This window comes from Tympanuchus pallidicinctus, unplaced genomic scaffold (assembly GCF_026119805.1).
Source record: "Tympanuchus pallidicinctus isolate F22 unplaced genomic scaffold, pur_lepc_1.0 scaffold21, whole genome shotgun sequence".
In the NCBI taxonomy this organism is placed as follows: domain Eukaryota; kingdom Metazoa; phylum Chordata; class Aves; order Galliformes; family Phasianidae; genus Tympanuchus; species Tympanuchus pallidicinctus.
The window spans coordinates 8,544,156-8,571,734 of record NW_026294733.1 but is presented as its reverse complement, the minus strand read 5'-3'; the positions used below and the strand labels follow the sequence as shown (position 1 = coordinate 8,571,734).

Here is a 27,579-nt window from a genome sequence, read left to right as displayed (position 1 = left end):
CTCGTTACAGATCTAATCTAAATAAATGAGAATCTTTCTATTCACATTAATGTCTTTAATTGTATTTTTCCTCTTTGCAAAATAAAGCATGCCACTTTATTATTACAGCAAAAGAAATCTAAACACCACTGCACAGCCTAGAGGAAAAAGATAAATTTGGTCCTACCATAAGGCTATCTTTATCTACACCCTTAATTATGTACTACAAAGTCAATGCAAAAAAAGTGGTGCTGCAGAGTTTTCATCTTGCAGACAGTTAGAAATTAAGAACTGGGATTCCAAGCTGCAAGACCTGCCCAAAGTCTTAGTGAGATGTTAAGCCTAAATACTACCTTTGAGGAAAAATAGTAAAATTAAAGCTTTCCAGACATGGCCACCGTGTTCTGTCCTCTAATATGGTTGGGTAGCAGTGATGCCCAAACCTTTTGTGTGCTCAGCAATATTGTCAAAATCCTGTGGAGTCTGAAACTTCTACAAAGGCCTAAAATCATATGTTATCAGATCTAGCTGTGCTGCATTCCAACTGCATATAGTGTTTTGATATTGTGAATCTGACCACCTTGACTTATCATTTTTGATGGGCGTGTAACTGGATAGGTTTACTGCAACTGATTCCATAGTTTCCTCAGAGATTTAAGACCTTTCATGCCAAACTGAAAGTAATTTCATAAACCTGACTAGCAAGAACATCATACTTGGTTATTTCATTCATCAAAATACTGTTAAGGTGTGTAATAACCTAGAAATCTTAATATCAGGGCAAATATCAAAAATTGAGTCATCCCCAAAATACCACACAGAATCCCTAAGCTTAAGCTCCAAAAGCTCAAACGTGAACCGAACAAATTCTCCCAAGTTCTGAATTTTCTTCTGTACAGCCAAGAAATACATGGATAAAGTACCTGTGCATGCGATGGTGGGAGTCCTCTTCTTATATAAACACCAAACAGAGCATCCTTCCCCAGGGATATGTTGAACTTCAGGAACTGTGGCTGGCTGATATGGATCTGAGACCTCCAAAAAACTCCAGGGGGCACTTCTTGGGTGACCTTGCGGCCAACTTCTGTTTCCCCACTATCTATGCTGCTATTCCTAGTGACCCATGGTCCTATAAAATAAGAACAAATATAAATCAACTGTAAATCAAATGAGATAACTGCTTTTAATAAAGGCACTTTCAGCAGTGGCATTCAAGAATAACATCTGCAGCAATGCTGCTGTTTAAATCGATCTGCGACTTTCCTAATTTCATCCAATCTGTTGCTGTTTCAATAAAAAAAGGAAGAATTTGGTCCATATATGCTAAGAAAGAAGGCTTTGAACCTGTTTCTGTGAAGCATCTGCAATATTCTAATTCCTCTGAGCCTTCAATTCTGTGACTGCTTAGAGACTCATTTAAGCACACTGCAATCTCCTTTTGCACTTTTCAGCTGTCTTCTATGCAACCCGCATAGCAAATTTCAGAAAGGTGAACTGAAGGTGTAATTTCAATCTTAATGAACTGATTGCAAATTTTATTGCTATTGCTTTATATAGCAAAGCAGTCCAATAAATCCCCGTTCACAGACAATAGAGTTGGTAGAAGAAATGAAATGCACAGAAGAGGATTTAGAGAACAGTTTCTGTACTGTAACATGTGTCTTCTTATTCTTTAAAGAAAGTTAGTGAACTCAATTCACTGCCTTTTAATTCTCTGAAGCAGTGAGACTGTCTATCTATAGGTCTCTCTCTTCCCCACAGATAGTTGCAGGGTTAGCTAAAATCCATCTTTTGATGGTTCTTCAGCATGCATTATTGAAGCCAAGATACAAGGCCCTTCTGGTTGAGTGCTCTAGCTTCCAGCCCCTGAAATAGCCTTCAAAACTTGGTGTGAATCTCGTCTGCTTGGCAGCTGATCAGAATGGTTCTGAGGTTACACATTTTAAACACAGAGTGTGATAGGTGAAGAGTTAGCAGTGCTTTCGAGCTACAGCATACAACATTTCATTTTATGTCTTGTATCCTCAAACAACCTGGCGATAAGTCCGTATTTTAATTATTATAACAGATACTAAAAAGGACAGAAAAAGACAAATTTCTGTTGCCATCACAGAAGTCTAAAGGGGTCATTAATATCTCTATTGATGCATACTGGATGGTACCAATACCTCAGGATTTGTTAAAAGCTCAGCTGTTTACTTCATGTTTTTGTCATGGTGAAACATCGTTTTCCATATGTGGCAATTTACTGCTGAAATGTTTTCCAGCACTGTGTGAACGAAACAGGATGGCACAGAGTAACATATAATTCCAGCAGGTAAGTACATAACAGCTTTTCTGCGCTGGCTATCCTTAATTGAGAGAGCTGCAATAGCACTGCTTCGTTTCTGGTTCCAAATGATCTGTTAGCAGCGCTTACACTTGTACATAATGAAACAGATACGTTGGCAGTGTCTTCAAGTGGTAAAAGAATGATTTGAAAACCAACTGCTACCCAGTTCTTGGTAAATTTTCTTTTTTCATTTTCTGTGCTAATGGGTCAATCAAACATATATTTATCATTACAGCTCTTAAAGCAATGAAAGAGACGCAAAGACAGCCTGCAAAGAAAGGAGAATTAGTTGCTGACTAATTAGTTATTCCTGCCTCTTTCTAAGGACATGTGCAGTTGAAGAGAAGCCTTCAAAGAAAAATCTATTTATAGGTAGCATGACAATAAGCATTACTGTTATGATAAAGGCTGCATAAGGAGTAAAGGTGAGAAGATACACCATCACCTCTTCCAATATTCTAAACCTGTTCACTCATCAATGAATAATCTGAACTGTGTATTTTCAATTCAGTTGATTTCATGACTGCAACAAAGTTGCTTCAGTCCATCAACTCCAGTGCAAATCTTTGACAGATGTAATCTACCGAGCCAGATGTAAAGCAGGTGTGAATCTGTAGCTCAACCCTGCCTCACCTTAACAGCCATTCCCTCCACCTCCCCTCCAGCCCCTGCAGTGGAATCTGCTTGTTGTTTCGGTTCTTTTGAAGCAATACTTTATTGATCCAACTCTAGCATTCAATGAAAAGTGGTCCTGTACAGTCAGAGATATGGTTTGTGTCAGCAGCACAAATCCAATGCTCCAAGCAGGTAAAAAAAAAAAAAAAAAAAAAAGAAGCTTATAGTTACATTTACCTCACCTCATAAACACTGTATATCTAATCAGAGCTACTAAGTCCTGAGCCAGCTACCAACACAGCACTACAGCTTATGACACAGAAAAAGTTTTAGAGAAATGAATCCTTGTTTGAACACTTTAAAATTGACATGGGGTTATAATGACCTTATGCTGTATCTGATTTGCATGTTTTGGTCAACACACTTCAGCCTACATAATAAAGCAAGAGGCAATACTTTTGGAGCAGCGCTTGTATATTCACTTGAGTTACTTTGCAAATAAGTTCACTTCCTATCATTAAAAGACAGATCTTCAATAGAGGCTCGAGTTTTAGTAGTTGTGGTTGAATTTAGCCTAAGCCTCCTTTGTATTTACAAATTCCGTTCTGTATTTCTAACAGAGAAAGGCTATTTTCCAGCAGGATCTAACCTCGTAATACATCAACCAAGCTTAGAAGAGAATATTCTAGTCATCAAGAGAACCAGAGTTACATTCACACTACCTTGATGCACACCTCACAGGTGATAATATATTGAATGTCAAACCTACAAAAAAAATATTTTAAATGGCAAAATGGCAATTTATTTTTCTCATGAAGATAATTAAGCTTTAGTGTAAAAATTGCTTAAAATGGCAGTTAAGACCAGCAAACTAATAAAGAATAATCAGCCTAAAAACATGACTCAGACTCCTAAAACTACTGCAATTATTCAGTTTGGTTTGGCATTATTTTCAGAAGCACCTCCCTGTAGATGTTATTTTCTTGCTTACAAAGGTGACCTACTTTCCACTTGTCCAAACCATTCCTTCCAGAATATTTCAGTGCTTCAAGACTCCACTTAGCAATTCCTAAGGACTGTGACAGCTGGAGGAGTTCAACTCAGTAGAGAATTTTAAAAGTGAGTTACATGAGCATTTATCAAGTGACAGACACGTGATGAAGATACACTTAACCCCTCAAAAAGAAAAAGAACATAGAATGGAATGGATGAATGACTCTTTAGTTTCAAGTCTTCATTTTTGGAGTAATGCATATCTCTGCTCTGCATCCAGCCCATGCCATACGTATGTGAAATTTAGCTGCTGCCTTCTGTCTGGCATTGTGAAAGAGACCCTTATTTTTAATTTTAAGAATTTAATGCAAGAATTCCTGTTTTTATGGCTCTAGGTTATAATGCTGAAGTTGTAAGACTTACAAATGTTTGGAGTCATGTCAAAATATTTTCAACTAATTTGTAGGGAAGGTTTAAGTCCAGCAAGCAAGCAGAGCTCTAGTGAGTATGCATTATTGAATGTATTTTCATAAATTCCTGCTGAATTATTCTCCCATTGTTACAAAACACAAAAAGGACACAAGCATTTTGGCAGGACTTCTTGCTTTGTCACAGCCAGTGCACTGAGCTGGTCATCACTGTGACACTCTAAGATCAATACTTGTGAAGCAAATATTAATCATCATCTATTAAAAACTCACTTTCAACAATAATTCGGTCACATAAAAAACAGCATAGGAAGGCTCTCGCCGTTGGCTGCATCATGTTCCTTACACCTCAAATTAGAAATAAAGGAAGGAAACGCAAAGTACACATGGCCACTGAACCAGATCTTAGCCAACTGACTTCAGTTCATTTCTTTAAAACTCCAGAAGCAGAACACAGTCATCCTAGCTTTACATTTACAGCAGCTTTGTGGCGCTAACAGCTTCACTTAAAAACTTTGTCTCTAGAGACTCTTAAAGTAAACCTCTTTTATAGCTTCCTTCAGTCTTCACCTCCTAATGCAGAGCATGCATCTTTCCACCTGATTCACTCCCTCCAGCTATTTTTAGAAGCTTTTCCATTTTGATGGACCACTGCAGATCACGTTCAAAGAACATAAACTGCAGTTAAGTGAAGTTACAGATGTGACAGACTGACAAATTTGAGAAGAAAGACCAAACCAAACAACTCACATTACCATGAGCAAATAAACCCCCAAATCATTCTCTCTGCTGCGGGTGGCTGTCTTAGAGTTTTGTTTATTCCGTAACTCTATGGATACTTGATTTTTTCCCCTGTGATTTCCTCCCTATAAACATCAGCAAAAAGAGAGTTTTAAAAGCGTACTTCTTCTCCTTACCCAGGGGAGTCATTTCAATCTCTCAGTCAAACATATATTTATCAACTAAATAACACTTATTCATTTAAACTGCTGTGTTATTTACCCAGTCGAATTACTATTTTGGCATATACATCTGAAAAGACTGTTTTAGAGCTCCAGTATGTTTGCCTTTGAAGCTATCAGACAGGCGATACATGACAACAGCAAGGCAAACTCCCCCACTTGTCAGTTGGCCTCATCTTTGAGCTGGAGGTCAGCCTCAAGGTGGCAGCTGATACGACATGCCCATCCAGCCTTTCATTTAAATTACGTCAAGCAGTGTCAGCGATGCAGCAGGACTGCACCTACGCTGAGACGAGAAAACTTGGGGTTTATAGGCTGCTCTGCCACATCAGGGTCAAAATTTAAAACAGTCAAAATTAAATCTGGCTACTGCCAGCGTCCTGCTACAGACATCATGTTTAAATAGCAGTTACTTCAGTCCTTTGATTGTGTGCCTTTATAACGGAGATGGCTGCAAAATGTGTCTTGAAAATATGTTTGAAAAATATCTGGCAAAATAACCATTCCAACACATCCATAAAAAACTACCAGAACAATCTGGATAATCTCAAATTAATTACAAGGAACAAATATCACCACGATGGTTAAAGAGCTTTCTCCTTCGCTCCTCTCCCAGTACCTCTCCACTTCAGATAAAGCTTTCCTTATCTTTAAATCTAACTCATTTTTCTGTTTTCGTATCACTAGAGATTTTTACAGTTGACTCAGAATTCCAATGAGCTGTATGGTATCACTGTGTAATCACTCAATAAAGAAAACAAATATATGTAAGCATTCAAAAATGTATTCTGCTGATTTTCTGCAAAAAAAAAAATCAACAACAACAACAACAAAAACAAATGATGATAATTAACAACTTTTTAATGATGGACATTTTTCTCTATGTGAGTTTGTTATTCATATGACCAGCCATTTCTTATTAATTCAGAATTGAAAAAATAAATCAATCAGTATTATGCATTACTATCTCACTTATTAATTCTTCTGTGAACTTACACTCCAAAATTACCTACTGCTAATACCTAGGACCCAAGTGAAAAACAGGTAAAACAGATTGACCGCTGGTGCAAAACAAATTCCCAGAACTACAGTAATGTAAGAGGCCAGGAAATGAGGGTTTGTCTGCAGAAGCTGCTATGACACTTCTTGAACTTCGGTTATGCTGAAGATGCTGAGGTAATAACGAGCTCTATTTAGTGAAGAGAAAGGAAGCTCCTGAATTTGTATGAGCTTCCAGGAGTCCAGCAAAACAGCATCTGAAACAAAATCAGCACCGGGACTGTTGGCCAGGATTGCATATTTCTATTGTGCTGAAAGAAATTCTGCAAAGGAACCATCTGCTTAAGACCACTGCTCTGCCTCAGCTGCAGCCAAGCAATCTGGCCCTGCGGGTGGAATCGAGAAACGTCTCTCTGCTACTCTGATACACCCAGAAATGTAGGCACATTTTCACATTCCCATGGGCGCAGCTTCGCAAGATTTGTTGTTTTCAGAATCAAAAGCAAATTATAACTGAAATGAAATGAAGAGCTGTTAGTTCCCAGCGTTAAGCAAAGAACACATTGGCATGTATTCCTGCATCACTGCAACAGTCATCTGATGGTGTATAATACAGCTCACCAAGTAACTCTGAACATAGCAACTCATACCATCATCATCAACACGATCACAGCAAGTAGAAAGAATTCCTCTTCTGCTCTGCTGAACTTAGTCATACACTCTGCTTATGCTCTGGCAGCCTTGGAGACTGGTGTATTTTCAGAAGACCACATCTGCCACCCTTCATAGGATCCACATTATTATTCCTGCTCACTAACAAGTTAATTAAGTCCTAAGTTACATTAGCCACATAAGTATTTGGTAAGATTAATCCACCTGGAAAATGACAGCATGTCTTAATTAAACTGAATGAAGATAACGGAAGTGACATTTAAAATACATTGACTGTTATTACGTTTTGATCATCTGTTTAAAGCGTCTAAAAGGAAACAGTTGGAACCAAAAGATGCATGCAGTTTACATTGCTAATGAGCTTTGAAGTCTGTTTTGTTTTGTTTTCTTAAATCTTCTAATTTTCTGCAACATGACAACGAAGTCCCTCCCCGTGGCCCCCAGTCCTGATACTTTCTGATGACTGTGCCATTTTCAGGGTCATTGTTCCTGGCACTCAGGTCAGGGACCAACTTATTTCACTTGTATCCCCAGCAATATGTAAATGTAGAGTATTTATAATTTCTTTAATGCTGCTTGTTTGCTGCTCTGATAATAAAATATTTTAAATGTTGAAAAAACACTGCTGTATGCAAACCTTTCAACTCTTTCTCATCATAACATGGAGAGAGATGAAGACAAGCTACACAGCTTCACAATGACTGCAGACTGCAGTTTTCCATACCAATGCAAAGCAAATTTCTGCTAAATGAGTAGAATTCTGTTTTTTGTCTCCTTAGATCTGACAGGTTTTAAGCATCCATCTCAAGGACGTAAGTTCAGACCAGAGGACAATGTAAAATTTAACAGAAGACTTACATTTATTCATTTTGTTGTTGCCACTGTATGCACTGAACCTGATAACTGGAAGTAAGTATTCTTCATTGGTGGTAACAGTTTTTGAAATCCACATGCCTTGGTGAACTTATTAAAGTGCCTCACTAACTGAGATGAACCTGGATGAAGCTGGTTGGTTCAAAAACACCCAAACCCAGGAATATCTGACTATCAGAACTTACATGCAAATCTGCTTTTTCCAATTAGTGAACAGATATATAGTAACCAAACTGATCTTTCCTTGACTATAATTGCCTTTGGTATCTTTTAAAATGCTCATTTCTAGGGTCCATCTTGTACTTTGTTTTTCAGCTGCATGGAACCTTAACTTAGCAAATCATAAAGTATAAAAACAATAAAGAAATCCTTGATTTTTGGTTTTAAGTAATATAAAATCTGATGAATTTGTGAGAGCACCAAAGACAACATATCAAATGACAGAAAAAAAATCTCTAAAGTATACTGCAGTTGGGATTGCAGCTGGAGCTACTTCGGGTAATTCCACATGAATTACACTTATCTTAGGTGCACTCTGAAATGATTAAAGTTGACTTTTATAGTACATTCTGTCAATTAGAAAGGAAACTGCACATACTGTCAGGAAATGTGTCCAGCCTGCTATATAATTTTAAATTTAGAATATACTCATAGCACAGACTAACAGAATCCAGGCAAATGAAAGCACTGTAAGGTCACTTAGTTCACCTGGTGGTGAAGAAATGATTATTCCCAAACACTCTTTTTTTCCTTTTTTCCTCTTCTAGATTGATTACACCAAAATTCTAACATTATCCTTCTGTAATAGTAACAGATCAACAGGCTTCACTCTCAGATTTTTTTTCATAACATCTATCCCATTCCTGTAGCAATTCCATGACTCCAAGGCAGCCCCAACTTCTGTTTTTTAATGCACTATGAAGGTCTACTGCCTTACCACTTGTTAAGAAGCTAAAATCTCCTCAATTTGTCCATTAATCTAAATCTGGAGTTCAGCACAGGTATGAGAGCCTAAAGGCAAAGGAAGTCATCCGGGGCTTCCCTGCAGCCAGGGCATGGTGGACTTCCCCTGTGGTTTTACAGCAGCACTGAGGACTTTTCTGCCCATTGCATTTGCTTGTTCCTTTCAGACAACCCCAGCACCAGCGATACATAGTGTGCAATTACAAAAAATGTCCAATTGTGTTTTCTTAATAGTGAATTTTGTTTTCATTCTGATAAGAAAATGTGGTAATAATGTAATTCAAGTTTCCCTTAAATTGCATTTTTATTATGTCTTACCTAAATTCAGTCTCTTAATAAGGAACAAGCAGATCAAATTGAAGTATCTGCCTCTTTTTCCCCGTCTGAATTGCTCTTCTTTAAAATGCCTTACTTGCTGAGTAGGCACAGCTTGTGTTTAAGTGGCTGTTTTCAGACTAGGGGTTAAAGGTTTCTTTGGGAGAGCCATGTTTTGAAAAGAATGGCTTCATCCTGAGCTGTGTCAATTATAAAAAGGTCACTCTCCACAGCCAGAGTCCTGAAAATGGTTGTTGTGTTAAAAGCTGTCAGAGGCTTTCCTAAAAACTGCTGGGGTAGCAATATTAACTTGAACATAATAGAATGAATGGTGAGGTAGAAAAACTTTTCACTCTTCCCTGCTGCAAGAATGTCTGTTTCAGATATTCCTTGTGCTCACCCAAGCCTGTCATTCCCATTACTCCTCTGTGGAAGATGACTTACCTAAACATTTTCTCCTTCCTCCTACAAAATTATCAACATTTCAGGAACCTTCTACAAAATGTCAGAAGAAAACTTTTCCAACACACTCTGAAGAAGCCCAACTGCAGCAATTTAAAGACATAACTAGCAGCGCTGCCTCCTGTCTCCTCCACAGGAGGCTACCAATCCCCAACAGCCGGCATCTCTGTCTCTTGAAATGTGCAATGCTAATTAGAGTAGGGTTGGGATGCACTGCCAGAATTTGCACTGCAGTGCCCCAGGCAGATGAGAACATTCAAATTCAACAATGCTGCTGCCCTACATTTGCACAGAGATGGCAACAAAAAGCTGCAGGGGAGGGAATTTGGAAATGTGTTAAACACTGCAGTTGTCTGCTAAGTGACCATAATTGAGGTCCTAGGCTCTTCAGGTTCCTGCCTCAAACCATAGAGTCTCTCACCTGTGTGCAATCTGGAAAGAGTTCAGCAGTAATACAAACATTCTGCCAGGTACTTAGGGATGTGCTGTTCATCCACTGCGTGACCTACAGTAGGAGATGGAAGCCAAGCCAACAAGCTGCTGTCTGAAAACCTACAGTTGTCTTGCCACAACAAGGATGTTGCATCCAACAAAAGGAGGAAGCCAAAGCTGGTGCCTCCACAAGAAAACATAAAGCAGCAGAGGTGCAGCAAATCTGCAATTTGTAAAAGGCCCGGCATGCCGAAGAACTGAACTCAGCTTTGCTCCCAACACCACTTTGGCTGAGATTTGTCCATCCATCCCATGCACATGCCCTGCGTTAACACTTGCTAGCTTAAGGCTTGTTTCGGGGAGCAGCAGGCATGGCGTGGGCTGTGGGTACTGAACAAAGCGATGCTCAGCTCCAAACAAAGCTGTGCTGCAGACCAGCACGGAGCGCTCTCACCCTGCTGCACAGCACTCCGTGGCACCTGGAGCTGGAAGGCCACGTTCTGCCTTACTGCTGCTCTTCTGGTAGGAGCCAGGGAAAGCCGCAGTGCTACGTAGCAAACACCTGAACCTCATCATCATTAGAAAGCATTCAATTTAAAAGTTTAAAAGCCTCTTTGCGATAACGTAATTTCTCTCTTTTTTTTTAACGTATGCCTTCATAGACTAAGAAAGCGTTTCTGGTTCCAGACGTTTCCTCCTCGCTGCCCTCGCTCTTCTTTCTCTACGGCACGCGGTTTTCCTTCAAGCAAAGGAATAACAGCAACGTGCGGCGCGCCACGCGCCACAGCAGCACGGGCCGGGGCTCGCCAAGCGCTGCACGGCCGGGGCGCGCGCCCGCAGGCCGAGGCCCCGCAGCTCACCTCTGCCTGCAGGTGGCGCCGCCGCTCCGTCCTCCGCGCCCGCCGCGCCCGGCCGCAGCCCGTTGCTGAAGGTGTGTCCGTCCGCGGGCTGCAGCTGCCAGTTCAGCCCCAGGAGGTGCATCGCTGCCGGAGACACAAAGCGGAGCAGTGAGGCCGCTGCACGCGGACGGGGAGAAGGGGGGAAGGGGGGAGGAGATACAGCTGATTTCAATTAAACGGCTTTTTGGGAAACGCTACGGCGGCTCGTCCCGGAGGAACGGCAGTGTGCTAAAAAGCAAAACAACACAACGGGCAACAACAACAAAAATCGAAACACAAAGAAAAGCCCGATGACTCCCATCAGTCTGTTCCGTTCATTTCTTTATCGGCTAGCGGATCAGTTCAAACCCCGGCAGGCGCTGGGACCGCACAGCGCCGCAGGCGGAGCCGCTCTCGGAGATTCGGTGCTGCCCCACGTTTCTATCGTGTGTGATAACGTCTTCACTGATGGTAAAATTACCTTTAGCTGCGCGTATACTAATAGCGTGCAGTTATTTCACATTTATTACAACGTATCGACGTTTACTAGTTTCTGTCTTAATTTTGCGGGTTACGCTTCACCGACAAACCCGGCTCTGCCAATCCTCCAAACAAGAGCGAGGAGCTCCGCTGCCTGCGCCGCGCCCAGCATCGCGGCCCCGCACCGCACCCGGCCCCGCACGAACAGCGGAGGCCGCGCGGCAACGGCCGGCGCTGAGGATTCTGGAGTGGGAAAAGGGCTGCTGCAGTGCCTTCACAACAGCGTGAGCTATAGGCACAGCGGCAGGGGCTAATTGAATAACTCCTGTGCATAATGCATGAGACTTGACAGGTCTGAATCACTCAGCTGTGGATTTATGTGCATCTTCGCTTTGTATAAACAGAAGCTACCTGAATACATCTCCATACTTCCATCATATTATCCCTGTGACATCCTCCCGATGCAGAGTAGAGGTGGCAGACTGAAAAGGCCACTGTGCAGTTTCTGTTCACTTTTGTGCGCTCCACTCTGCTCGCTCGCTCACTTCCCCCACCCAGAACTCAGTATTTTGAGTTATGTGCTACAGTGGTGTTTGAGGGGAAGCGCTGTCAGCTGGCAGAGAACACTGGCATTACAATGATGGGCATCATCAGTGTTCCCTCCTGCAGCGTCAGACCCACGTGAGGTAACGTGCCACGTGCCAGCGCTGTGGTGCGGACAGGAGTGGCAACTGCCAACTGCTGCTGCTTCAGTGTCAGGGCAAAGCAGTTCCTGCAGAGCTGTGGTTTGTAGCTCTTGAGACACCATCAGACACATCGCCTCGGAACACACGGATCCACAGGAATGGGACTGATCCATACATGTATTCTTACAAATGAAGAAAAATAGCCTGAAATGATGCTTAGCTGAGCAACAAGTCCTGGAAAGTTAACAAAAAAGTTGTAGCGGATGAAATGTTTTATTCAACTACAACTTTTTTCACTTTGCCAAAACAAACGTTTTTAAAGAGCTTATCAGCCTAATCTCAAGCAAATGATTTTCTTTTACACATGGCAAAGCTCGCATAACAGGCAGATTGCTGCCTGGCCCCGCTGAGGGCAGTCACTGCATGGCAGCACAGGGCCGGGCCCCAACCTGCTGCCACCAAGCGTCCTGCTGCACCTCTATCCTAAGCAAAGGGCATTGCAGATTCCCAGAATGAAAACTAGTGCTAGGAGAATTAGACTTTGGTGTTTTATCCTCTATTCAAAGTTGCAATTATTTCTTTATTGCACGTTTAACCATAAATGTAGGTCATTTGAGGAGATGAAATTCTATTGCTTCAAGAATGAACCACTCTTTACAACAAAGAGATAAAGAAATCATAACTAATAGCCTGTCCAAGAGAATTATAGTTGCTAACTCATAATTACCAGGTAGATTTATACGACGAATTAAAAAAGATATTAAGGAAAACCTTGATCCATCTGCTTCCAAGTTTGCCATGATTTCATTAGTGACTGCACCGCTCAGTGTTTTAATCACAAACACACGAGGTAGGTGCAATTACAGCTCCTTCTTAATGGGGCAGGGGTTTGCGCATCTGCTGCAGCTCCCTGCAGAGCCAAAGATGAGGATCTCCTGCACAGCTCATGCAGCCATTGCTCGATCCCCATCCTTCCAGTAAGAGAAGCGGAATCATAAATGTGAGGAGCGTTCATCTTCCACCAAGAGCACAGTGTGAAAAGTATGTCATGGGGGCCTGCAGGGAGAGCTCCGTGTTTGCACTGCACATAGCAAGCCTGAATAGCAGCTAAGCAGTGAGAACAAGGAGATACCTATTCCCTCCTGCTTCAGCATGACACGAGATGGGGAATTTATATGATTAACCTTTTGTTCTGTTAATAAAAAAAAAAAAAAAAAGCCTCCAGCAAAGCAATAAGCAGAAGCCCATTAAATTAGAAATACTGGGATCCACTCAGAAGTTGAGCGTGTGCGTATCAGACGAAAAATTTGGCCTTGAGAATTTCTGTCCCTTCTCTGCTTATTTCTGTTGTTGGTTTTTCTATGTGTCTGCTGTTTCAAACAGCTGAACAACCTGTGATGCCATGACTGCCTCCTTTCCCACACTCTGGTCGGGTTCTGACCACGCTTTCTCTCTCCTGTGGCTACCTGTCCACCAGCCAGCTGAGCTGGGACACGCAGCCAGACCCATATGCTGAGACAGACTGGAGACCTGGCACTGAGGGCTGCCTGGCGCCCACAGCCGTGGCCTCGTGGACACCAAGGGGAGCACTGCTCTTCCACACCAGCCCACTTAGTCAGACACAGTTCCTGAGCTCCACATATGGTTTACAGATTAACCCTTCAGAAAAAGTGCCATTTCATATTATGCATATGATACATTTATAAATTATAGTTCTGTATGTTTTGTAGGTATTAAATTGCGTTTGTTTGCTTTCCTCCTCAGCATTTAAGCACATTCTCCACGTTCTGGCTTTGAATTTCAAACATTGAGCTTGTCACAGTTTATCTGGTTCATTTAACACTAACATAAGCAACTAAGGAGACTGAATTGTACATTTATATTCTCTAACACTGAGACTACAGCAACACATGAAATGAAACCATTGAAATTTAGGTAAAAAAAAAACCAAAATGCACCAAAAAAAACCAAACACAAAAAACCAACCTTCCCACAATGAGACACGGTGAAAGCACATAAAACTGGAAGCTACAGCTGTATGTCCATCAAGAACAAAAGCAAAGAGCTAGTTAAGCACTAAAGGTGGTACAGCTGTCAAGTATCAATCTAAATTGCATATGGTAGAGGTTACCAGAATGAATCACACCTTATTTTAAGAAACCCCCAAAGGCATGCAGGTCCCCAGACAAAGGAGAAAATTGGCATACGAAACTTTCTTCAGTGTTCTCTAAGACTCTTCTTTAGTTCAATCCCTCTTTGTGGCCATAGCCCCAGTTTTCACACCAGTCAGAGCTCAGTCTAATGGACAACATTTTCCAAGCTAGGAAAGCTCTCTGTCCTCCCTTGGCACACACTTTTCTAAAATGGGAGACCTTTGGTCTTTTCATTCACTGAAGCACTATAACTGAGAGCCTGCCAACACGACAGAATCAATTTTTGCACTTAGACCTTCCCTCTACGGCACTCCTTAAAAGGAGGAATACACAGATGAACGATCATCACGTTTCCCACTCCTAGTGCATCTTCCCAGTTAAGGACTGGGAGATATACATCACTGCTTTATCGGGAAATTCAGTATTCCTGGAGCAACTCAGAAAGTTGGGAAGATTATAAATGTGTCCAGAATAATGAGTGTTTCTAAATACTAACTTTCCAAGTTGCCATGCATACTAAACCACTGCAAAGCACTTCCCCTTATGTACTTTACCCCGTGAACCTCCCAAACTATGATCTCACTTCGTCAGGATGTATCTAAACACAGTATTCTATTAATTTCAGCAGCTTCATCTTTTTTCATGTGAAAAATAAACTGGTCTGCATCAAAAATATTAGAAAACAGACACATTTGCTTTTTGCAGGCTAGTCTATCATAGGGCAGTGGACACTCTAGAAAGAATTTCCTTTCTGTTCAGTTATGAAATAAACTTGTTATTCAGGTATAATCAGTTTTGAGTGACAAAAGTATGATTTCCAAATCAGGCCTAATGAATCATGGACAAGATGAAACCAAAGGTTCCTAATAAATCTGAGCAACATGTAATTCTATAGCATGTATGTTTAAAAAATTTCTGCACATGCATTTTTTATTATGTTATGATGCATTAAAACACTATACTGACTATATAAATTAAAAGTGGATGTGCAGATAGATTTTTGTATAAATATAATAGATAATTAAAACAACATACCGCCCATATAGTTGTATGAGGTGAAAAAACAGTATTTGATTCCTCTGTGAACATAAAGATGGATGACCTGAATGACTTGGCAAGAATAAATGTATCCCAAGAAATAAATTAAAAAAAAGAATTAAACCATGATCCCTTGTGATCATGTGCCCCTATTACAGTGGGAATTATGATAAAACGCAGTTAGGAGCCTCTCCTGCAGAGGCATCCTGCACAGGAATGGCAGGAGTCTGAAGGAACTGCCCATGAAAAACTTTCACAATGCCTGGGTACACTGTGCTTGGCTCTAACTGATGCTCTCTAGCTGGGGAGCAGGAATTATTGGGTGGGTGTAATGACAAAGGTAAGGAGCCTTCCCTAGCTCTTGACAATTCATGTTAACACACACACACACACACACAACCAGATCTTGCTAAATTAAGTTTCAATTGAGAGCCATATTTTGGTAGCACCTTCCAATTATTAGAAATTGAACATGTGGAACAGCTAGCCTTCATCAGATGTGCAATTCTGCAAGTGCTCATGTATGCAATATGTCTGCATTGCAGACAGTAAAAGTCTTTTCCCACAAAGGGATTTGGCAACATGTGCCTGAAAAATTCTTCAATAAGTCTTGGCTGTTTTGCAGAGGCTTTTTTTTTTTTTTACCCTTCCCCAGGTAATTTTGTTGGCCAGTCTTTGTCTGCATGTGCAGCAGAGTGTTGTCAGCAACTGCGAGGAGGCAGTGCAACAGCAGAGGAATACAAGCACTGTCAGTATGCAGCTACAATGGGCATGCTGTACGGCTTCTTGTATTAATAGCTGACAGTTGTCTGAAGGAAAGCTGCTGGACCTCAGGACCTGGACTTGCAATTACACAAAGGCTCCTTTGTATTCTGTTACTGGCAGAATGGGACAACGTCCACAGAAAGTTGTAAACTGTGGTTCCCCAGGTTTAACATACGATAAAGTGTTTGGAAAACCATTACTGCAGAACATGAGACTTCACTATTCAAAGAGAGCAGTTTTAAAATGAACACATGTGAACGAGTTACCATTTCTCTTTGGTACATACACAGTAATGTGTTTCCTAAATTTCAGGACTAGCTGCCAGAACTTTCAGTTCTTCCCTGCTCCTTGACAATCTTCTAAACTGTCATAATGAAATAACTTACTCTCAGGAAATAGAATGGTTTTGATTCCATTGCAGTCTGCTGAAAAAAAAAGAAAAGCGAGCGCGTGATAGTTGCATGTGAATTACCAATGAAGGAAATGTGCTTGATGCCTACACAAACTATGTTGATGCCACATTGGGTCTTCTTAGGCAAGCAGAAGACAAATAAACACCACACTGCGAGACACCCAGTGTGCTTGGAGCATAGATGCTGGAGTACTCGTAAGGATCTCTGAGAGAGCTCCGTAGATGCTACTGTGTTCCCAAACCACCTTCTAAAGGCAAAACAAAGGCACATGGACTGCTGGGTGGACAAGTGTCTTCTTTCTTACATTATCTACATGACATTTAAAATAGTATTTAAAAAAAACTGAGCTGAGGTAGGGTTCCAAATGAAAACCAGGCCATGCAGGGTGGGGACAAGTCTGCTGCTGATGTGGCATTGTTCAAGGCACAGGGAAAGCAAGAACTGCATAAGCATGTAATACAACTGAGTGACTGCACAGTCAAGTGGCAGACAACATTCAAGATTAAGATAAAATAAAACATACTGGAGAAGAGTAGCCTTAGCTCCATGTATATCCATTAGGTATTCCATTACTTAATGGTCTCCGAGTATAAAATAATGGTCTCTGAGCTGACTGTTTTCAGAAAGTTTGAGCTAAATGATAAAGTTCTCTGCAAATTTCAATTCAGCATTCAAGTAAGCCAAAAGAGAGCATCAAACATTGCATCATATGGGAAAAGTGAACAAAGTAAGGAATATTGCCACGACACCTGACTGCTTCTTAGAGACAACCCAAAACCAGAGGTTGGAACATCAGTGGGGAAAAGTACATACCTGCTCTGCTTGTTCATACAAGACATCCACATTTAGATGCTGGCAATAAGTTATGAGCTTATTTGACTTTTATCTGACCTGACACAGCTGTTCCTACACGTATACATCACTCCTTGGTGTATCTACGTGTCCCCAAGTTCCTTGACACGTTTGATGTATTTTTATCCCCTACACTGTACCACAGCACATCCTCTACCCATCCACCAGCCCAGACACACCAAGTGATGTTTAGATCAGCACATCACAGGCAAACCTTTGAATTTTTATGCCACAAAGCATTTCCTAGAAGCAGTGTGATTTTTAGGTACCCTAGGGCATAAGCTTCAGTACATCTAAATGAGCTGGGAGTGCAGTGTATGAAATGGCAAACAAAGCTTGTTTTTCACTTTGCACGTCTCAACCTTGTGTAGTTATTCACCAGCACAACAGTAAATATCCTGTTTAATTAAGAGCAAAGAAAAGCTATCATTACAAGAGAAGCATTTTTTTAAATATCTTGCAGGAGATTTCAAAAGCACAAGAGATGAGACTTCATCTGTAACGTTTTATAAGACATCTAAGGTTAAAAAAGTCTCTAGACTGCCAGTTCTACTACTAACGATCCTACAGATGTCGTGTAAAATATTTGGATGTACTGATCATTGTCTCCTCTACTTGTGAGCATTCAGTTGTTTGCAGCAAAAGATAAAATACTGTTTCAAAGACAGATCACTTGATCTAGTTTTAACATTATTATTGCAGAATTTATAATAAAAGTATGGCTTATTGACCACGACCACTAGGTTCAACAACAAATGGACGGTTCATTTCCAAAGCCCTGAATTCTCAGTAAATCATGTTAATCATCACTATGCTATTTGGTATGCACTATATGTTCTTAATAATTTTGAATTAAAATTACATTTGGGAATTACATTTAAAGCACTACCAAAATGCACAAAGTTTAGAAGTCACGGCTCTCACTATTTCCAACAAAACAATAGGCATTTCTGCATTATGGCTAGAGAGCCCAACAAATAACCAATTTTTTTGTCTTATTTATTCTATATAATGTTGAACATAATATCTTACTTCTTAGTATTGGTTTTCTTTTTTTTTAATTTACACTTTTAAGAAATAGAGAACTTCACTAACTACACTGCTGCTTATTTCTATATCTTTTTTTTTGTTTTGTTTAATTTCTCCATCTGTTGAATTAAACTGATACTGTTGTTCATCTGCATTTCTATTTTCTATACTTAACTGTGTCTGACCTCTTCAATAGTTTTACTTAAATAATTATCATAATCTTAAATTTCTTCTAACTTTCCAAGAGAAGCACAATCTGTCTTTTTGTACTACTAGGAATATCTTGAGGAATACTTACTTACGCAGCAGGCTTATGAAACAACATAGGTAACACATACCAGGCTGCATGTTCTACTTGCCTTTCTGCAGCTGCTGAGAGAATACAACTCTATCTTCCCCTACATAACAGTGGTCTAATAAATGTCGTTACAGTAAAACTTGAATTTTGATGCCTTGCTTTCCAGGACATAAGCAGAAGGAAACTGAGGCAGACTCTTATTTCTGCCTCTGCACTCTGCAGTGCCAGTGCTTGCTGAGCACAAGGGCAGCACAGAGCTCCCCTTCGTGGCAGAGATGTCAGGCATGCTCTGTTTGCTCACCAGGGTGACACAGGGATACAGAGCCTTTCTGAAAGCACAGTGGAAAGTTGACTTCAACAATCTTACGGATAGGAAAGTGTTATTCAGGCATAATTTCACCCTCAGCATGTAAACTCTTCTAGATAATAAATTGTTTAGGACAGGGCTCTTGCTTTATGAGGCATTTCTAGCCCCAGAAGCATTCTATAGAAATACCATGTAAAAAAAATAAAAAAAAATAAAAAAAAAATCGATGAATGGGTGCATTGTTACAAAAGGCCAAACTTCTGCTTCTGAGATTTACTAATTGCTTCCATTTGAATAAACGTTACTGAAGATGAGACAGGAGATGGAAGGAGAGCCATGAGATGTTTGATTGTCACTGTGTTCATAGGGAAGAAATGGGGGGGACCCAAAAAAACCTTTTTCTTTTTTTAAAATTTAAATTGTTCACACTCCCTCCAAGCTAACTGATTTCTTTCCTCATGTACGTCAGTAAATTGAAAGGAATGAATTTTCAAAGCACAGCATGAAAGATATGCCCACAAATCCCATTAGTGGTAATGTGATTTGTCTGCTTATCTGCCATGCAATGCTTTGAAAGTTCATTCCTCTATATCCAACTTCAGCCTTTCCACTTCCAAAATACTTGAAAAGCTTACACACACACTTGCTGTTACTTTTGGGGATGGCAGTGGGGAGCAGGTATGGCTCCCCGTCCTCAGTTCCAAGGATAACGACAGAGCCTCCGACTGCAGGAACAGCAGTGCTACCTTGGATTGCTCTCAGTTCCCCAGGCACTGTTCTGCCCAGGACTGACAAAGAACTCTTATTTTATACTTTTTAACTTTTCTCTTTTTGGTCCTGAAAACTGAAATGTTTTGATTTTGTGCCACTTTCTGAGAGACTTCTTTTTTGTCACAAGAAGGATAGCAGTATTGCATGCTACCTTCACAATCTGGAATCTCACAACAAAGACCTTAAAGGGAGGCAGAATGCAGTGCACTATTCATTTATTCTCATGACAGCCCTTAGATTGTAGAGAGCATAGAAAACTGGCACAAGATTAATCAGTTCCTCAGAATATATAAAATGAACTCACTCCTTATGGCAATTTAAAGAGCCAAGGCTGCAGCCTTTTTGGTCTTGCATCTGAACTAGGTGGTTGTAACTAATCAGAAAGGTGTTTATATTTGTATTAATTAGCACAGTATCTTTCAGCCTGAAAGGTCCCACATCACATTGCAGAAGATCCTCACCGCCAGCACTGCCAAAACACCGCTGCTGCTGAAAAAGGCTTACAGCAGCAGAAAGGGATACTTTTGAGAAAAACACAATAGAAACTCTAATGTCTCAGAGCAACTGTGAGCATTTAATGTTAACACAAAGCAAACTGAATTCAGTTTTAAATTTCACACCTAAAAGGCACCATTATCACGAATGAAGTACTCCATTCTTTCCCAGAAGGAAGAACCTAGCTGAGATCTCAAACTGCAGCTTCAAGGAATGTAGACATCAACACGCTCTCTTAAAGCACTGACACACAGGTTTACAAGAATCACACTATACTCCTGGAATTGCAACTTTACTTTTAACACTAACTGTAGTTCTAAGCAGCATCATCTCAAACATTTGCTGCACTATGTTCGCCTTTCAAAACTGCAGCTGCATCTCTACAAACATGCTGGACAAGGCTCTGCTCATCTCATTCTTCCAAAGCACTGAGACCTTGAACCTCTGATTGTTACCCATATTGATTAAAAAAATACTTTTTACCTTTACTGCTCTGTAGCATACACTACATGAAACTGAACTACGTAGTTATGAATGGCCAGCTTTCTGTCCTCAGTGCAAGACAGTAGTTTCTCCAGGCAAACTGTATGTATAACAAATTATACAGATTGGCCTAATTGAATCACGTGAATGTAAAACATTGGATGAGTGAGAAAATGTAAGCTTTTACTCTCTACAAAAATAATTATTGTAGAGGTTCCTTACAAAGAGAAAATAAATGAAAAAAAAAAAAAAAAAGATGAAAAATAAACGTGATTTCTTCTCCTCTGAGCTTCTCACTCATATTCAATACTACGTACTGTTTATGCTTCCTTCCTGATGGGCTTCAAAAGATATATTATAAACATAGTCTAAATTGCATCTTGGAATTAAGATACAATTACAGATTATATTTAGCATCTAGGCAGAATTACACTTGATGCAAGCCTTGCAAAGCTGATGCTTACAATGTATTTGGAATTAGAAATTCTACTGGTCCAGAATAGAAACATACTTGAAAAATAAAAATATACGTTTTATTTAACAGATGTCTTATACAAAGAAACAGTCAGGCCTTCTACTCCTGTTTTTTAATAGTACTTTTTTAAAAAGAAGTAATTTTAAAACCGGATTTTAGTTATTTTTGACAAAATATTTTATCTGTTCTCCTAACATGATTTCCACTAACCATTTCTCATAATGGGTTTACTATAAGTGAGACTGTAACACCTGAGATTCTAACACCTCTCCTACAAGGACAGGCTGAGAGCTGGGGCTGTGCAGCATGGAGAAGAGAAGGCTAGAGGGAGAGCTGAGAGCGACCTTCAGTATCTAAAGAACAGAGGGGACAGACTCTTCAGCTGGGTCTGCCGTGATGGGACAAAGGGAAATGGTTTCAAACCAAAAGAGAGGAGATTTAAGTTGGCTATAAAGAAAAAGTCTTTTACGCTGAGGGTGGTGAGGCACTGACACAGGCTGCCAAGAGAGGCGGTGGGTGCTCCGTCCCTGCAGACAGCCAAGGCCGGGCTGGATGGGGCTGTGAGCACCTGATGGAGCTGCGGGTGCCCCTGTTCACTGCAGGGAGCTGGACTAGATGACTTTTAAAAGTCCCTTCCAACTATAAGGATTCTATCATTCCATTGTATTTTCAATCTTACACATGCTTTACTCTTGGCAGATTTCCAAGTTCGAGGTTTTCTTACTTATCCTCCACAGTAACCAACAGAGCAGAGACTGAAGGTTTTGCCCTCCCGCATCCATGCCTTCTCATGGAATTCCAGAGCAGGTGAGAAAGTGTGAGCTGCAAGTGAGGACACGGTTGTAGGAAGATCCCACTGAGGAGGAAGTACATTAAGGAATAAAGAGATCAATGACAAGTTTTATTCATACCAGGAATTTAGTTTTAGATCACAGTCTTATCTTTAAATTGCAGAGCTGCAAGTTTTCAAAATGCAGCAATAGACATTTTACAACAAATTTGTGTGTGAATACGGGATTAGCAGATAGATCACCAAAACATCCTGTTATAAAGTTTCACTGGCCTATATAGCAATGAAGAGAAGCCTGCGTACCCATTTCAAGTCCTGAGAAACAAACCCCATAGCACAACAGAGTACCTCAGTCCTTTTAGCCACTGTGCATAATGGCAGATAATTAAATATAATTTAGATAGCTTCAACTAGGGAACACCATCATAATATACACTTAATTAAATAACAGTGATTTTTATTATTTTCTTTATCTATTATACCTTTTATCATAAGTTTTTACATCTGGCTCGATTTGATTTTCTTCCTGATAAAACAAAATTTATAGCAGAGATAATAGAGATCTGTTACAGATGGAGCTGCTGTCCACAACAGAAAAATGAGGGCAAATTATTGTATAGGGCATGTGATGCATGATCATTTTAATGAAGCTTTCCATCTCGCATACAGAATGGCAAAGCAGCCAATTCCATAGTCTGAGGTCAGCAATGCACAGTGCTCATCAACAGTCGGTTTGGAGCTGTTGAAAATCAAGGCCCATTGTAATCAAGGTCAAAACTGCCGCTGACTTCATTGGAGAGAGCTTCACTTCAGAGCTCTTCTGTTTAAGTACTGGAGACTGGGAATATCATAACAGTGCCTGAAAAAAAGGGCATTTTCTATAGGCAAGAGCAATAAAGCCCATAGAAAAAACCTATACCTTCCAAAGTCAACAGTTTAAACTGCATTAGCATATGCATCACTGTTTGCAATTAATGAATCCAAGAATAAAATACGAGCTAGTTTACACATCCACAAATACCTCTGACTCCAGCTACAAACTCAATTCCATATACTTTAAACAGTAGAACCAAACTGGATTAAATAGTAATAAAATCAATTTTAATATATGTGACAATATTACTTAGGAATACCAACAAAGAAAACAGGAGTTGCTCCTCAAAGACAAGACCACTTAAGCTACAAGGGGCCAAAAGCAACAGACACTATCAGGAACTCCACGTCAATATTCAGCAGCTAGCACTCCAGTTCTGCTTCTCTGGATGGCCACCAACCAAACTGGCCTTACGTATCTTTTTTCCTTTGACTGAAGGAGTAAACACTACATGTTAAAAACAAAAATAACAAAAAATGACCACACTACAGACAAAACCCATCTAGCATTTCAGCCTTACTCTTCACTGTTAAATTTATTTCCCTTTTATTTTGCTTTTGAGTATTTGCTTTATCTCAGAGCAGGTACCAAAGCTGCTCCTCAATAACTTAAAAGAAAAACAATGAGGAACTCCACTGTGTCACTGTGCCTGACAGGTTAGTGCAGCTTATTTACTTCCTTTCACAACATTACTAATTAGCCAGAAAAGTGCTACAGCTGAGATTTTTCCCTATTAGTTTCAATTTGAGGAAGATGCATTTGATTTTATGGTCCAATAGAGAAAATCTGCTTCTGTCTACTGGACGTGGCTATCCATACTAATCAGTGAGAAATAAAATATACACAAACTTAATTTTGTTTGGATATAAACAGAGAGTAGAATCAGGACATTATCAGACTTACCCATCAAGCTTTACAAAGCTCACCTTCTAGGATAGCTTTAAGGAAATCCGGTAACTTAAAGAATTATTTCACCAATTTTCCATTTAAATGTGATTTTGGCATTTTTGCATTCTGTAAACAATAAACAATGGTATGATACAAACATCATGCAGGTGACACTCAGGATCTCTATTGGTTCATAGCACTGTTTCAGCAATCTGCTCACATCCCATGCTTTTTGCAGATTTTACATAAACTGCAGGTCTCAATTCATTCTTGAAAAATGTTTTAACATCGACACTCAAGTCTTCAGAGGTAAACTTTCAGTTGGTACACAGGGATTAACAAATTGCCCTCCTTACACTGTTACGGAATTTTATGCAAAAGCAGTTTCCTTTCCAGAGGGCCAAAGGCCGCTGGGGTGGAACAGTCTCTGGAGGACTGTGCTGTTAGCACTCGGCTAACAGAAAGCACCGTGAGAAAAATGGCTTTCACACTGTGCTTTCTGAGCTGCAGCATTACCCACTGCAGTAAGTAACGAAGCTGAAACGATCAGATATTGTTCTGAACAGTATAAGTGACTGCACAAGGGCCGCCGAGGTCTGAGGGAAGGATGCATTATGTTCTGCTGTGTATTTCTGAGTCAGACCTATTAGGATCTTCGAACATTTACTAAACCAGTTTTGTATTTGAAATATTTTCAGAACTTATCCTCCCCACTTTATTGCTGCAGACACAACAAACCCCCCTGCTCCCTGCCAGGCAACCACGGGAGGGACTGGACGAGCCGTGGCTGAGCACTCTCACTGCAAACAGAGAACGCTGCAATGATTGTCCTGAGAGGCTAGAAAGGAAACAAGGCTCTATGCTGACAGCTTAGCTCGGTGTGAACTCTCATTTTTCACATGGAGCTAATTAAAAACTGAAATTAGTTAAATATGGAAATGACACTTGCAAGCACTTAAGCTGAATTCTGGCAAAATCCCTCTAGAGCGCTGCGACGCTACCTGCTGCTTCAGAACTCCCCAACTGAATTTCACAGTTAAAAGGCTGAGCAAAGGGAAAGTTATTACACAGATTTCCAATTCAAAATGCGTCTGTAAAATTCTAAATTAAATTTCATGGTAGCCTTTTCAGTAATGAGGGACACGCTGTGCAGCCCAATGATATGGTGCTCAAATAACACCCCTGCATGTATTCTGCCATTAGCTCACCTTTAGGCACTGTGTGGTGCTGCCAGGGCTGTGATGCTCACAAGGATACCAGCGCTCCATCGCTGCAGAGATAAGGCATGCACTGCTACAGAACGAGCTATTTGGGAAGCATGGGTGCACAGTACACAAAAGAATCACAGAAAATCAAATATTTGATGCCTCACAATTTTGATTTGGTTTTTTGAGTGCTGAACAGATAGGCAGAGAAGGGTCTGTAATGCAGTAAACTGTACTGCTTATATAGATCAGTGCTTTACAGGCAACATAATAATAAAAAGCATTTCTGCATATGTAAATGGGCATAAAGAAGCGGGGGACTGGATATGCATAAAAGGTATGATGACTGACATTAGCTTTTTGACTGAAGCACCATGTGAATTCCATTTGAGTGCACGTGACTTGCCTCACATGCATAAAAGCAAGGGTATTTGCCCAAGGGCAAATATGATTTCTGAATGCAATTTAACAAAACCCACCCACGGAGCAGATCATTTTGGATTCATACCACAGCACTCAGGATAGCCAGTCACTTTCAGAACAACTGGAGAGTTTTGATTTTATTGTTTTTCCTACATCCCATCCCTTTACCCTTGAGGCAATCCCCTCCCACTGGCCTGCAGCCACTATTGCACCAACAAATTTCTGTCTAGGAAAGCCAGCAAAAGATGCCACGTCGCACGAAAGCCACTGTTACTCCCAAGTCTGCTGGCAGGGGGTACTGCTGCACTCAGCCTGCCAAAAGCTCTTCCCTGGCAGCTATCTGTATAATCTGTATATTGCACCCAGGCTTTGCTAGTCCAGGGCCTTGAAACCATCTCGGCTTACCCAGCTGGAGGGGACCTGCTGCAGCTGCACCATCAGACCCTCTTATTTTATTGAATTTTGAATATGCAGTTTCAAAGCAATTCAAATGAATTTGCCCAAGGCCTCAGATCAGTAAAGCTACTGATACCATCTGCAGCAGGCTTCCTAAATTTGATGCATTTAAGAACAGGTGACAGAATAGGAGCTTTCACTGTAAGGACTGACACTTATGAAAAGCCTGCTAAACAAATTTGGTCATACCCCATTTTGGCAAGGAGGGAACTGTATGGCTTTCAGCCCATTTCTCACAATAGTGCTGGTAATAATGGGAAGTTCCATTTTAAATTATTTTTAATCACGTATATTTTTCCAAGCTAAAAGGAAGCACGGATTTGATCCTTGAGTTTCCAATATTTTACAGCATCTATGTGAGAGGAGATAAGGAGCAGCAGATGACAAACTTGAACTCTTATGAAGCACAACTACTGAGAAATGCAGAACCCAACACCTTGAAGGCTGAGACCACCTTCACATTTGTGGAATTCTGGTGAGGTTACTGAAACACAGGTTGCCCCAAAGGAGAAAATCTACAGGTATGATTATAACATCCTCTCATTCAAGTGGTATTTTTAATAATAGCCATTACTTAATTGTAAACAATATCCTTGACATTCCAGAAGATGTTCAAATATACGTATACACAAGATGGAAAAGGGACACAGAGCCTAAGAGAAAGACTGCAGCACAGTGCAAATATGTTTTGATCAAGGTCCCTGGGTTTTATGAAACAGCAGAACTGGGAATAGAAAAAGAAGAATCAAATACAGAAGATATCTTAAGTGTCAGGAACACATATAGGTACTTAGTTTCCTATGGATTCTGCACTGGCAATGTAATCTCATCTGCCAGCTAGGATACCACTGCTCTGTGCTGAGCAGGGAGCGCGGCACTTCGGCTTCTGTTGCTCAAGCACGCTGTGTCTGTCCACAGCCCTGCCCAGGGCAGTGATGTAGCACATAACCAGAAACTACCTCTTGTCAGTGGGTTTTAACAGCACCCCCATCAGCTGGAGGAATGACCAGCACATGTGAGAGTTGATAATCTTCATGAGAGAATTGATTTTAGTCATTTCATCCCCGTCATCCTACCTGAATGCACTTACAGGAAAATACAGTTGGTGAGGGGAGCTGGAGGCAGAAAAGAGGAATCTGGAGGAAAGCATCATCAGGTACAGTCAGATAGCTTGCTCTATGTGTTCAGAAGTCATAAAGCAAATGGTTTATGCCTTTAAAAAGACCCCTAAAGAACTCAACAGAAAGAACAACACATACTTCAATCAGCTTGTGAATTTATGGAACTTCCATACTCCACATTAGCAATGAACACTCACCCTCCAAAGTGCTTCATGCTATACTCAGCATACACCACAAATGTGGGTAAGCACCCCTCGGACAGACTCAACACATGCTTACAAGGGGACATCCATGCAGACAGCTGCTTTTGTCACTAATGCTTCTCGGAAAGAATTTACTCAGGAAGAAATGAATAGTAGCTTCAAGGTGAGAAATTAAGACTGAAGATTTTCATCTTCAAGCACTTAATGGTATGTAATCATTCTCTTGTTCTTTTTCCTTCATTTCCACTCCGGAAAAAAAATGCAATGAAGTTTCAAAGCTTGAATCAAAGGAAAAGTCTAAGCATGCATCGCCCCTTTAAGGAGGGAGAAAGGAGAAGGAGCAATGAGGACTGACAGAAATACATTATGATTTCCATAACCAATAGACCATACGTGCTATATCTGGTGTGAGCCTGGGAATTGTGTGTACCAAGCAGACATGCTATCGAGCCATCTTTGCCTTGCAGGAAC

The 27,579-nt window shown here is 40.6% G+C and overlaps 1 protein-coding gene across 16 annotated transcripts in view; it reads right to left on the bottom strand.

Moving 5' to 3' along the window:
* Window positions 1-27,579, bottom strand: part of TENM2 (teneurin transmembrane protein 2) — a 602,430-nt gene that overhangs the window by 108,007 nt on the left and 466,844 nt on the right. For 13 of the 16 annotated variants that reach the window (XM_052684852.1, XM_052684855.1, XM_052684854.1 and 10 more), the window contains 2 exons: window positions 10,886-11,008; window positions 903-1,108 (listed from right to left, as the gene is read on the bottom strand). In XM_052684852.1, the coding sequence (XP_052540812.1) occupies window positions 903-1,108; window positions 10,886-11,008 (329 nt within the window). The remainder of the gene's footprint in view (window positions 1-902; window positions 1,109-10,885; window positions 11,009-27,579) is intronic. The other 3 variants (XM_052684863.1, XM_052684865.1, XM_052684866.1) reach the window with 1 other exon arrangement.